General features: G+C 44.1%; 1 protein-coding gene across 1 annotated transcript in view; it reads right to left on the reverse strand.

The window, feature by feature from the left end:
* The window catches only part of SLC7A10 (solute carrier family 7 member 10), a gene marked incomplete at its 5' end in the record, with an annotated part of 40,029 nt that overhangs the window by 12,640 nt on the left and 13,079 nt on the right, over nt 1-14,310 (reverse strand). Inside the window, one exon of the mRNA XM_083869859.1 lies at nt 4,761-4,965. Within this exon, the coding sequence (XP_083725985.1) occupies nt 4,761-4,965 (205 nt within the window). The remainder of the gene's footprint in view (nt 1-4,760; nt 4,966-14,310) is intronic.

Here is a 14,310-nt window from a genome sequence, read left to right on the forward strand (position 1 = left end):
TTCTCCAGTGATTGCTTTGTGCTGTTTGGTGTTGTTGATGATGTACTCAGCTTAGGACACCTCTGCAGGTTCTGCTTGCTGAGTTAACTCAGCTGATCCACACCGAAGGATAAATGGGACCTAAAGACTATAATAGCATTTGCTGAATATGATTAGGATACTGATGGTGCTGCCTGAGGTCAAGCTGTTTTGTATGGCTGTCGACTGGCAAGGATTGCAGAGGCTACCAGGCTTTCCTCTCATGTTTATCTTCACCCACACAAATTACATACACTGAGAATGGTGTAAAACATTCAGTGGGGAGAATGACTCTGAAAACACTATTTCAGGCAAAATTGACCCTTGTTTCTGTGCTGGAATATGGAGTGTGGTATAGCTGGTATTGGGTAAATATGGTTCAATGGGGATGGATTGTTTATGACAGTCATGGAATTGAAATGCAGAATTGATAACACAAATTAAAGCAAATGCATAATTTCAGCAGAGGGGGACAAAGCTGCACTGTCAAATGTGAAGCTCAAAAGAGAGATGCCAGTAAAACAAGAAGGAAGCTTGCCTAAGGTGTAGACCCAGTTTTCTTGTATTTCCACAGGTAAGTTTTAATTAAAACCTATTTCTGAGAAAAAGATCTCCACGCTGGTCACTCAGATCACATTCACATCCCTAAACAGGCACCTGTGGGGGCCAGGGACAGTGCTGCCACATGCCACGTTGTCACAGCTGCCAGGGCAGGATGAGGACCTGGAACTGACTGGGAATGGGTAAAATGGCTTGTGGAGAGATGGTGTTTGCTTGAGGCAGGGAGATGACACAGCATGGCATACCTGGAATGAATTTGTTCTTCAGATGGAAAGTGGCAGAATTATTGCCCTGAGGGCTGAGCTATGGCACTGAAGATGGAACTCGACTCTACAGCCTTTCACAGTTACTCAGTAGCTGTCATTACAAAAATAAGAGAAGTTAAATCTTCTCTTGTTGCTGAGTGAGAAGTGATCAAATCTTTGTAATAGGCTTGAGACAGCTGAATGTAAAGAAAAGGGAAGATGTAGCTGGTTGGTTTCAGTTCTCCAGTGGTTTTCAAACTCCAGTGTTTGCATGAGAAATCAGAGCTCCTGCATGTGTTGGTGGTGAAAGAGCTGGTAAAATAGCCTCTCTGCCTGTATTCTAGCTACTGGCTGGATGGCCTCAGCTGTGTGTGCTTGTTGAGCCTGATCCAATGGCACACACTCCCATCAGTGTGTGTATGAATGAGATAATGTCTACTTAGAGCCCATTCCCATCTCAGAAAGAGGCTGGAGTGAGTGGTGCCATGTGCTGCTCTTGGGAAGATGTGGCATTCATGTGAAGTGCCAGTCATCCCTGGATCTGAACTAATTCTTTTTTTTTTTTTTTGCAGATACCTCTGTATACTAATTTTCTCACTTGTGGAAAGAAATAAACAACATGGTTTCATCTGGGTCCTAAATAGTCTAGTGGACTTGGTGAAATTTGTTCTCAAATTTGGGATGTACCTATACTCCCATGAGGATCTCATATTAAGTATGTTAATGATTCAGAGCAGCCTGTGAAAATATAAAATTCCAGTGTACCCTACCTGTGCATCATTAGCAAAAGAAAACAGTTTGAAACAGGTGCTATAGTACAACTCACCTTAGTACAGTTCAGGAAAAACTGAGCTGGTTTAAGTTGGAGCCAGTTTGAATACTATTAATGCCATACTACATTGCTGAAAGACTTACTGCCTTTGGAAAATTCAAAACGTTGCAATAGCAAAAAAGTAACACAGAAGTATATTTGAAGCATGTTATACTTGCAGTTTAGAGTGATACTTATCAAAGCTTTGGCTGAAAGCCGTCTGCTGACTGATTTTGATAAAGACATATGTAAAGTCACAGCCTCTGCTGGTGAAGCAGCTCTGTTAGCTGCATCCTTATTGCTGAGCATTCAGAAAGAGTTGTATTGATCAGAAACACACTGGAGGGTTTTTCATTAAGCTGAATTTATTCATTGTCTTCTGCAAGGATATCTGTTAAGCCTTTTATTTATCCTTTGGGGTAATGTTCTTTTCATGACTCCAACAGACTTGCAAGCCCATATGCGGTTCAGGAGAGCTGTGCTCAGATGACTCCTGCAGCACAGGCTGGGGACATTCCCTGCACTTTGTGCAATCACACACAAATGCTATTGAAAACCAACATGATTTCTAAATAGACACAAAAGCAGAAGTCTTTCTCTGGTCCCAGACCAGAGCTCAGTAATTCTGGAACCCTTGCTCACCTTTTCCTTCTCCTCTGGCCAGAGGAGCTGGGGAGTGTCTCTGCTCAGCGTTGTCTCCATACAAGATTTGCCATCACCACCACTCCTCAGCAGTGTTCTATGCTGTCCTTGAGCTGCACTCAGAGCAAGGCTGCTGCTGTGCTGCCACAGCTCCTGTGAGCTCGGGAGAGGGCCCTGTCTTGCCTCTGTTATTCACCCACTTACATCACACCTAGCAATGTGGCTTTTTAAATAAAAAGTTATGGATCCAGCTATCAACACTGCCAGACACAGAAGCTGAGGTATGTGCTCCAATGGCTGTTACAATAAAATAGTATTCCTTTGTGCCTTATATCTATGAAGGAAAACATAATAAATGGGGGGATTTTGGGAGACAGGGACAAGACAACAGAAGTGGAGTTGTAGTGGTCTGGGTGGGTACAGCATGTGCTCTTATAACAAACATCTTTTTATGAATAGACTAAACCATCCAGTTGGTCACTGGGGAAGTCAGATGCACTAAAACTTGGTGTGTTGAGTTTGATGTACTTGGCTGTAGAAGGATTAAATCATAAGAGAGAAGCAATGGTTTTATCTCAGGGGAGGCAGGGTGGAGGCCCCTTTAAGCTCAGACCACCTGTGCAGCTGCCAGTGGTGAATGGGAACTCCCCAAAGTGGGAAGATGAAGGTGCTTGTCAGAGCTCCCCAAAGCTGCAGCCTTTGGGTGGTGCTCAGCAAAGGGCACAATCCCAGCTTGGCTTTACTGGAAAATACGGCCAAAGCCCCCATTTTTACATCAAAACCTACCCGATGGCTTTTTCCTAAGGCAATCGTTTGTCATAATAGTGGGATGATTTCTTTTCTTGAGAGAAGAGCTAAAGTCTCTACACAGGAAGAATAGGAGCACTACTTCCCTTCAGGTGACAGGTTGTGCTTTTTGGATATTGCTTGTGCATTACAAGCCTGGACACCAAGCAAGTGCTGCCCAAGCAGAATTTCCTGCCTTGGGAGCTGAGACCGTCCCCAAGTAGGTGCTGGGTGGTGATCAATCAACTGGTGTGTGGTTTGTTACAGCAACTGCAGAGCTTGGTCTTTGCAGGGACCAGGCAAGTTCTCTGAATGTGGCAGAGGGAGCTGAGGAACAATTTAAAGCCAGGTTTAGTTGTACTTGATTTCTAAGTAGTTTCATTTTCTCCCCTAGCAAGCACCAACCTTTTGGTTTTGTGGAACTCCCATGTTTCTGGCCTCCTCCACAGTGATGTTCCAGGGATGGGACTTGTGATGGTTTGTGGGGTTCTGTGCTCTCAGTCCCCTTGTCCCTGCTTGCAGACACTGCTCCTGTGAGCAGGCAACAGGGAAGCTGCTGCCTGCCTGCTGCAGTGCCCTGGGGAAGCAGGAGCTCTGCTGTGCAGCTCCTGCCCCCATGAGAGAACAAACCTCAGTGGAGCTGAGATCTGGTTAACCAAGCCAATGTTGTTACCTCAGTCTGTTCTGTGATGTCAGTGTAATTTTCTATGCAAAGCAGTCAGAGGAGAGATTCCACGAATTAAAGGAACACAGACTTCATGAACCAGCATAAGGCAATGGCTTCATTTGACCAGCATCTGAAATGTACCTTGTGACCAGGCATGTCTGTAGTGCTGGCTGTGCCCAGTGCCTGTGTGGCACTGAGCTGAGGCAGGCATGAGGACAGCCTTTGGGATAGGGTGACAGACTGATTTGTCCTTGCTCAGCAGCTCAACTGTTATAAGCTCATTTTCCATCTCACACGAGAAGGAATATTCTGGTTTGGTGTGGGTTTTTTCCTTACTCTTTCTCTAGTTTTCTGTACTGGTGCTTATTTTTCTTAACTAAACCTCCAGCTTGTGGTATGGCCTCTCTCCTCACAGTGAGAGAGCTGCTCAGAACATTCTGGTGCTCCTCTAGTAGTCTGTGAGTACAGGCTGACAGGCTAATTTATTGTGTTGAATACATGAAAATGTGTACACTCAAATAAAACAGATAACCTTCTCTCACTTGTCCCTTCCTCACTTAGCCACATTACTCCATTAGTAATATTTTCAAAGAGAAATCCTTCCCTGAGTCACCATTCCCCCTCTCTCTGTATTTACAACACTTGGTTATTCTCTACAGCTGCAGTGAGGGAAGCAGCTTTGCTTTATTTCTGGTAAGTAGATCCAGCCTGGCCTCCCTGCTGGGTGAAGCTCTTCCATACAAGGCACTGACCATTCATGACTTGTACACACTTGGACATAGCATCACTCTTTTGTGTCATGGACTTTGAGGCAGTGACGGAAGTGAAAGGATCTGTCACCTTCCCTTAGAAAGCAGCACTGGGAGGTCTGTGTGGGGGCAGTTTGGCATTTCTAACAGAACAGAAAGATTGGTTTTGCTGAAGCATTTTTATTGACAAATGTTGTCTCTTCCAAGTCAGACAGCCTTCCCACACCAAACACACAACACAAACGTGTTTTCAAATGAGTTTATAGAGATAGGGTACTTACCCAGCTAAGCCACCAAAAATCTCTGTGACATAGGAGTAATCCCCTCCCGACTTGGGGATGGTGACTCCCAGCTCGGCGTAGCACAGCGAGCCCAGGGCGGCCACTCCGCCGCCGAGCACCCAGACAATGAGTGCCAGCCCCACCGAGCCCGCGTGCTCCAAGACTCCTTTTGGCGAAATAAAGATCCCAGAGCCTATGATATTGCCTGGAAGAGACAAGACGTCAGCAGTCAGGTAAAAGAAAGTGAATAGCTTGTTTTGATTTATTCAAAAGAAGGTAAAGAAGCCCATAGCCCAACCTTACACAAGAACCACAAACAAAAAACCACAGCTGTGCCATACCCACACCCCCTTTTCAGATTTGGCATGACTGCACTGTTTCTGATCACGCCCTGGCTAAAGTGTTGCCATTTATCAGCAATCGAAGGTAGTAAGTGTGTGCTCAGTTCTGCTGAAGCATGGTGAGTCTCAGCTGAGGATCCTTCAGCTTGCAAAGGTGCCTGCTCTCACCTGCCATGCCCACATCTATTACTGAAAGGAGTTAGAAGGGACTTTGTAAGGAAGATTTTTTTCATCCATTTCTAAGAGGAATCTGAACAAGTTAAAGTCCATTTCCAGGGAGTTTGGGAGATCAAAAAAGAAAAGAGTAGCATTGTCTGTAACGATGGGCCCAAAAGGTGTGCTTGCCACCAAGGATGGATTTATGATTGTGCTTGAAAAAGTCATCTCAAAGTCTGAAATACTAAAACTCCATAGGCATTTTGTACTTGCAATACCTGTGCCGCTTAGTAATCAGACATAAAATCTAAAGTTATAATGTGGCATGACTAAAATATTGGACAATATGAGACAATTGAGACAATGTGAGCTGAAGCAGTGCTGGATACAGAAAAAGAGTGCTGGATACCACCTGGTGCTCTTCTTTCATGTGGGGCCAGAGAGTGTTACATGATGGCTCATGGTCAGGCACAAAGGGTGACACTGACTGGGGTGACATCAGACTGGGGGCCTGTCACCAGTGGGCTCTGCAGGGCTCCATCCTCAGCCCTGTGCTTTCAACACCTCCATTAATGATTTGGACCCAGGGCTCAAAGGAACACGAGGGAGGTTTGCTGATGACGCTGAATTAGGAGGAGCTGTTGGCTCCTTTGAGGGCAGAGAGATCCGGAGCAATGAGAGAGATGGACACTCCCCAGCCATGTGAAGTTTAACACAGGCAAGAGCTGGTTCTGCACCTGGGACAGGGCACCCCTGGCTGGGGCATGGCCTGGGCAATGAGAGGCTGGAGAGCAGCTGCAGGAAGGGCCCTGGGGGTCCTGCTCAGTGGCAAGTTGGAGCTGAGCCAGCAGTGCCCTGGCAGCCAGGAGGGACATCCCTGTCCTGGGGCACCAGCTCAGCACTGCCAGGCCAGGAAGGGATTGTTCTGCTCTGGGCTGGGCTGGGCTGGGCTGGCCTCACCTTGAGTGCTGGGGGCAGTTTTGGGCACCACAATATGAAAAAGACATTATGCTGTAAGACAGCATCCAAATGAGGCCAGAGGAATAGGGAAGGGTCAGGAGGGAAAGCCTTATGAGCCTTTGGTACTGCTGTGCCACAGTTTTAACAGCTGTACTCATCCATATGGAGAAAGGCCTTAAGTTATAAAAGCCCTTAAAAATGATCTGCTACCTGCCAGTATACACACCTGTGTATCTGCATTTTTCACAGATCAATGTACCTGAACACTCTGCACTTTTGAGAGGAGCTGGTGGTATTTTGGGGAGCATGCCAAAGATTTCCATTGCCTCATTGAGATAGAACCATATTCTTTTCTGGCCACTCCAGTACTGAACAAATGCCCAGAGACAGAATAACCTCTAAATGGGTCCACTGGCTCCTTTCATGCCATCTCCTCTTGCTCACTACCCTTTTTCACTTTAGCTCAGGTTTGCTGAGCAGATGCAAATGCTCATCCTCCAGCAGGTTTCCACTTCTATCCCTTGGGTCACCTTTCCCTGTTGTCCACACATGAAGAAAGGATGCAATCCAAACACAGCATGGCATCTCTCAAACTGGTCATGGACAAGAAATCCAATGTTACAGCGTGTCCCTGCAGAGCTGTGCTGTGTGGGGCTGGCAGAGTGTTTTCCTGAGCTCTGCCGTGGCTTTGCACTGGCAGGGGTGAGCTGATGGCACTCCGGGCTCTCTGTACCCACTCAGCTGCTGTGGGGTGATGGACAGACCTGTGGTGGGGTGGGAAGGGTGGGAAAGTGGAGAGAAGCATCAGCAGCACCACAGGAACAGTTGTGATGGACCCAGGGAAGAGAGCTGAGTCCTGGTGAGGTGTAACTGCAGGAAGAAGGTGGTGGCAGTGACGTGGCACAGCAGGGCCAGAGTGCAGTCTAAATAAACAGTTGCTGATGTGTTTTTTGAATGCTTGCACTTGGCCTTGTCAAAGCTCTGAATCTCTCTCTGTTTCATGTTTCTGCCTCCAGGAAGGGGCATGGCTCGTCCCTGGCAGCCTGAGTGATGGGCAAGTGAGGGGCATTGGCAGCAGGGCTCTTTCTCAAATCCAAATGGCTGCAGGGAGGTGTCCGTGGCTCAGAATGACGGTCTCCTTTTATGGTAAGACTGCCAAAGCAGTCCTCCTCATCTGCAACTCTGTCTGAGCTGGAAACAGGCAGAACGTTCTTTGTTTAAGGAGAATACTTTCTGGGTGCAACTATCTGAAGAAGCAGGACAAGGACCAGACAGCCTTCTGGATATTTCTTTCATATAAACATTCCATTAATTTTGTTTTTTAGTAAATTAAGTAGTGAATCATATTTTAGAAAATGTAATATCCTTCATGCATGAATAAAGAATAAAGAAAAATTACCTTCCAAATTCATTATGTATTACTTTGCACTCACAACATGTGCAAAAGCCGTATCAGTAGGAGTGGTGTGACAGCCACAGCTGGTGTGTAGCTGGACAGATAATTTTGCCCATAACAGAACCCCAATTAGGCTAGCCTAGTTCATTAAAGAGTAGAGGTAATCAAGCCCCTGGGTGAACAATGATAGGTTGGACTTGACCTCAAACGGGGACCCCAGCCAATCCCATTCAATCCTGAATGCAGACACCTCATTGGCCAGTGAGCTGGGCGGGGCAGAGACCCCGACCAATCAGGTGTTCAGGTGGGAATTTTGAGCCCCCCATAAAAGGGACATCCATCAATAAACACTGGCTGTGGTCGCATGACCTCAACGTGCTCAGTTGTGTGCCTCCTCCAAAACCGGGACCAAACCTGATGGGGTGGAAGTGCTACACCCCTTCTGATAACAAAATGTTCTTATGAAAGTCTGCCATGAATGTGGCAAAGGTGCCCAAAAAGTACCTTCACTTCACTTGGTGTAGGACATGTTTAAAAATAGGTATGGTGGACATATTTAAGTGCTTCAGAAAATAAGATGTCAGAAACTGCCTGATGAGAAGCAATTTCCAGGAGGTCTTGGTCAGCAGGTCATTAGGGGTGAGAAAATGCAATATGCACTCTTTCCCATACATAGCATGATATTTTGTTATATCTTGTTTCTTGGTGTTTGTTGCCTTTTTTTCTCCTTTTCACAATAATATGAAAGAGTTGGTACAAAAATACCATGACATCCTCAGCTTTTGTTTAAAAATTATGTTACTAATCCTTATGAGTCAGAAGGCAAGAAAAATATACCGAAATATATATATCACTTCTGAGATCTTATCCAGGGTCATGATTATTTTTTTTTTTTTTTGGACAACATTGACAGCAGTTTCTACATCCTAGAAAAATAGGAAATGGGGGAGGAGAATAAAAAATAATAATTAAAAAAAATTAAGAAATGTCTGTGTCTTTTTATCTCTCCAATCAAGTAACAAACACATTGAGTAATGCTGGTAGTAAAATTAACAGAATATTTGCATGGAAGAACCATCCAGAAGGTTGTCTGATCCTTGTCCTGCTCCTTAAGATAGCTGCACCCTAAAGTATTCTTTAGGGAATACTTTGTTTAAGGAGAAAGTATTCTCCTTAAACAAAGTTCTGGCTGTTTCCAGCTCAGACAGAGTTGCAGACAGGGAGCTCAGCCTGTCCTCTGTGAGCTGCATGCTCAGCCCAAGTGGCCAAATTTGCTGGGTCCTGGGTCGGGTGAACTCAAACCAGATGTTGCAACATGGGTGTGAAGTGGGCCCAGCCTCTCATATCAGCCATGCTCCATCTCTGACTTAGTGGAACTGGGTCTCAAACCTGTTTTTCTGTGAAGAGAATGCCAAATTTTTTATTTATCTGCAGTACACAATCCGCACAGACTACAAAAATAAAGGATGTTGCAGCCTGTTGAAAGTACCCATCAGTTCTGTAAGAATGGACTTATTATATGTAGAGACCATATTTGGTCTTGCTTGGATAAAACCAAGCAATTTCCTGTAGAGTTAGCAAAGAAAAATATCACTCATGCCTGTTTATTGAATGCAAATTTCTTTAAAGATATGTTGTACATCTGAAATTCTGAATGGATCAGTAATTTGTCTAAGCAGCTCTTTCCCTGACAAAGTGAAGTATTAACAAGAAAATTCTGTGCCTTTAAAGTTGGTGTTTTTTTTTTTTGTTTGTTTTTTTTTTTTTCTGCAGTCAGGTAAATCAGTTTGTGACTAGTTGTTCAGTGAAGGATTATAGCAGGCAACATTCCTAAAAAATTGTTCGTGCTCCATGAATATGAGTCCTGACAGACTCCTGCTTTCCTCGAGTGCTGTTTGGTGTCCTCAGAAGATGGCACTGCACACTCAGGGTGGGTCACTCAGTGCACACTGCAGGTGAGGAGGTGGGAGCTGTGATGTTCAGAGGCAGGCAGAGGAATCCCTGTGAGAACTGGGTGTCCTGCTTCCTTCAGCCTTGTTGTGGAGGTGTATCCCATGTTTATCCAACCAGAACAGGAGCTGGTAAGAGTAGTCAATCACAGTAGCCAGCATCATCAAAGATTATATTCCCAACTGTAGAGTGTATGTTCAATTGCTACAGTTGTGACAGATGGTCTGAGTATGTGTCTGGGGATATTTATTATGAAGGGCAAGTCTGGCACCTGCTTCTCAGTGTCAATGTGTGCAAGCTGTAGGAAATGGGATTTTTTTTCTTTTGAAGTAAATGTTTGAGACCAACCCGACTTGAGGTACAGCTCTCTCTTGATATATTGGTATATTGTATCCTCATCAGCAGATAAAGGCAGTTTTCACTGAGAATAGAATAATAATCAAAAAGTTCTCCCATCCTCTCAGGACTCTCACATCTCGGTAGACATTGCTCAGGCCAACAGGATGACAGTCTGTGTCACTGCTTAAAAACATTTTCTTATAAACAAATGCTGAAGCTTTGCATCCTGCCTAGGAATTATAAATAAATGTATCCTTTTTTCAGTAGAAAATATTGTAAAGAATTGAAAATCCTGTTTGGCAACAGCAACAAAAAAGCTCAATCAAAAGGAATTGTGCTTTGTAAACTGTTTAAATCCAAATTAAATATGAGGTGGAATATGTCAATAATGGTGATGATGTAACTCATCATGGATACCTATTTATGTATGTATTTAGCAGAAATCTGCTAAATGAAGTAGCTTCTGATGCAGCTAATTGCCAGTTAATTGGCTCCCAGGAGTTAAACCCTCCCAACTGAAGATGTCAGTGACTGGTTTTGACTGCCACTGCCTGTCTGTGAACTCAGCTACAGAACCAGTCAAGGAGTAAAACACACAGCTCGTAATTTTGGTGCGAACTGGAAATTTGGTGGCAGCACAGACAGCCCCAAGGACTCAGTTTATTCACAGTAAATGAACTTGCTGCTGTCCGGCCTGGCTGAGCTGAAGCTCTGGCTCAGCCCCGTGCCAGGAGAGGTGTCTGCCACACACCACAGCTCTGCTGAGGCTCCCAGTGACTCAGGGCCAGGCTCAAGGTGCTGCTCAGGCTTTGCCCTGCTCTTCTCCAGCTTATTGACACAAGTGTAGCACCTAATGCAAGAGATTTTAAGTGCCCCTCCTCCCCTACTAAAATACAAAGACTCAAAGAAATTCTGAATCAAGAAAACAGGTCTAAAAAATTACTAGGCTGTAGGGACTCAATTAAAACTATCAAACACTTCAAGTGCATTTTCTTAACCTCTAGTCAAACATGAATTTAGGCTATGTGGTAGGTAAGTACTTAATGCAATTTCTTGGAGCTTTTTGCTTTTAAATAGCATTGAGAAAACTTAATGAAAAAGGGATGAAGAACAAAAGGATCCATAAAGCCTGGCATTAAAATAATAGCCATTTCACTTCATACGCAAGTAAAAAAAATGGAACCTCTGTATCAGTGGAAAATGAATTATGGCTGGTCTGCTAATATGCTTGTAACCCGTCCCTCCCTCAAAAATGCCTGTAAAAATAACAGTGATAATTTCATGTCTACAGGGATTAGTATTTAACAAAATTAAACAAACTTAAAACCTGACTTCAAATATTTATGTTAAAATTCCTAGCAAGTAAGAACATGACCAGCCATTATAAACTGCTATTCCAGCATTCCAACTGGATTTTACTGTGTTAAGAATTTATAATCTGATTAGACTACACACAACTTTAAAGATTTTAAAAATCAGGCTGCTTCAAATACCAACAAAAGTATTTTCCTTAACTTCTGATAGGTGTATAAAAAAGATTATTTGCCTTCTGAGCACTAATATGCAGGTGTAGTCCATGAGGACTTGAAGAACCAAAGTTTTCTAACAATGAAGGTGTGGATAGAACAGAAAACTGAGTTAAGGAAAGTAAAAGTTTCAGGCATAGCTTCACTAATAATACCTGATGCAGCTTTACAAGGTGTGCAACAGTCTGTTCCAGTGAGAAGGGTTAGATTTTGCTATTGCATGAGGTACTGTGGAGATCTGTAACTAATTAAAATTTCTATATATTAAAAATCAATACCTGCTCAGCAGGGCACAGCTCTGCCCTGCCCAGCTGCACGAAGGACAGGGAAAAATCAGACTTGCCCAGCTGGTGGGAAATGGGCTGGAAATATCTGTTATCTGGTGAACCTGAAGAGCTTTGGCAAGGATAGAATATCATTCTTATCCTGAATTTTAGTGAATGTTACTGTGGGTGCCAAATTTTTGGTTTGCTGTTCTCCCTAGTAATCAACTAGTCTGCAGGATGATGGCATGTATCCTTCCCCAGAGGGAGAATACCCTCTGCCTTCTCATCTGCTATTTTAAGAAAATACAAGACTTACTAAATTTCAAAGACCACTGATAAACAGAACTAGCAAGTGGATACTTGCCAGCTGCATTGTGTGATTTTGGGAGTGTGTTAGGCAGCCATGTTGCAATTAGATGAAAAAAATCCCAATCTAAAGAAGAGCAATCAAGGCAAATATGTGCTTACCTCAGTCTTCACAGGATCTTTAATATATCTGGGGCCATTTGAATAGTTCTTTAAAAGCAGTAAGCTGCACATTTGGCTCTGGCTTAAGATATATAAACTGCTTAATGATGATGGTTTGCTTGGATTCCCTTTCCACCAGCAGTGGAAGGCAGCTTTAAAGGAAAGCAGTACTCTAATACTGCAAGACACATTTACGGGACTGCAGTGCTTTGCTATTCAGCTGAAGTCTGCTGCTTGCCACAGGAGACTGACCATGCTCAGGCTATTAGCAGTCCAACCTCTGCTAAAGTTCCAAACAGCTTAAACCCACAAAAACATGGTGGTTTAAAGTTTCTACCTTTCTCTAAAATTGGTGACAATTTGTCAATTACTTTTCTTCTACAGGAGCAGGTTAACCAAGAGAAACTTCATCAGGAAAGCTTTAAGACTCTGTTTTGGTAACATGGTGTTCACAAAATAATCTGCAGCTTCAACATCATTCAAAGGAGGTTCATTCCTTTGGCATGTGTTGACTGCTTGTAGGAAGGGCACATCTGTACCATAAAGACTCATACCATAAAGGAGATAGGATGTGCTGATATTCTCATTACAGTACTTGAGTCAAATGCAAATGTCCCAATAACCAAAACCAGCATTGGAACCTCTGATCCAGTTCTCTGGCTTGCAAGCATCATGCTCTCCTGAGTATGTATGTGGGCTTACACTAGGTATGATAGATGAATTTAGAAATCCTTTTGTCCAAAATTGCAGGGCCTAACTGAGAAGGAAGCCTGGTTGTCCCCATCAGTCAGTGCTGGTCCTGACCTGCTGCAGACCAAACATTTAGGTGATGTGCTCAAAGGAGAAATCTGCACTAAGGCAGATAAATGGCCAGGAGGTGCTGGGGATCAGGCCATGCTTAGGAGCATGTGAAATAATAAAGATGATAGATGTCTGCTAGTACATGGTTTTATTTAATTTTATTTGAGTAACATTGTCACAGTGTGCTTTTTTCAAAGAAGTTAAAGCCTCTAAGATAGGATTTTGTTGTTGCTCTAAACTGAAACTCCTTTTATTCTGCTAATCCTTTCACATGCTGCAGGCTCTGTCTCCTCTTTTCAGGCACACAGTCCACTGCTTTATTTTCCTGCTCCTCTGTTCTGACTCTTGTACTCGGTCTGACTTCTCTACTTCCTTAACTTCTGACTTGTTCTCCTCTTCTCTTGCCAGCGTTGGGATATGTGGGCTGCATTTCATTACCATGAAGAGGAAACCTCAGCCTCCCTTGCCCTTCTCTGTACACTGCAACGATAAGGCAGAAATATCAGGAAAAGCCTTGTCCTAGGGCCCAGGTGATGTTTTCAGTGGGATATTCTCGACGTGAGCTCCCACACACTCCACACTCAGCAGCCTGTGCAGCAGCACAGCTGTGTCCAGGAGGGGATTACACACAACCTGCTACTCTTGCTGAGCCTCACATTGCACCTTCCTCTTCTGCCTTATTCCTTGACATCAGGGACCTTCAGCAGGGTTTATTGCAGGGCAGTGCTGCCAGGTGAGGGAAGCCCACAGACAGCTGCATAACAGTTCTTTTTGGTGGTTCCCACTGCGTTCCCACTGCATCCCCACTGAACAGAGGCTCAAACTTGCCCCCTGACTGTGGGACTTCAGCATATAAAGGAGCTACTGTGACCCTTGAAGCAAAGGAGAGAAAGCTTCACCCCTCCTACAAATTTCCAAAGAGAAACTGAATGCCAAACCTACCTTGATGTTGTAAGAGGGATGTGGAGGAAACCCCCTGTGATGTTCCTAAAACGCCTGGATCACCCTGGTAAGAAAGTGCAGCATTGGACACTGACTGCTCTCTATAAATAGTGCAGCTTTATATTCTTTTGGTCCTTGTTATCTGCCCAACATCTGGTTTCTCTGCTCTCTGGATCTCAATATCCTGACCTGGAATTTTACCTGCAAGTGGCAGAAATGTGTTAAATCCCCTGATGTAGAAATGGGCAGGGTGTAAAGCTCTGCCCTGCAAGCATGCTGGAGGACATGGGGATCTTCCCTAGGACACTGTGTGACTGATTACTAACTGATAAATTCTGATTTTAAGGAAAGCAACTGATAATGGAGGTTGGTCCTTCTGCAGTGGCTAAAGGGGCAGATGCCAGC

Source organism: Zosterops lateralis (assembly GCF_965231275.1).
Source record: "Zosterops lateralis genome assembly, chromosome: 12".
Classification (NCBI taxonomy): domain Eukaryota; kingdom Metazoa; phylum Chordata; class Aves; order Passeriformes; family Zosteropidae; genus Zosterops; species Zosterops lateralis.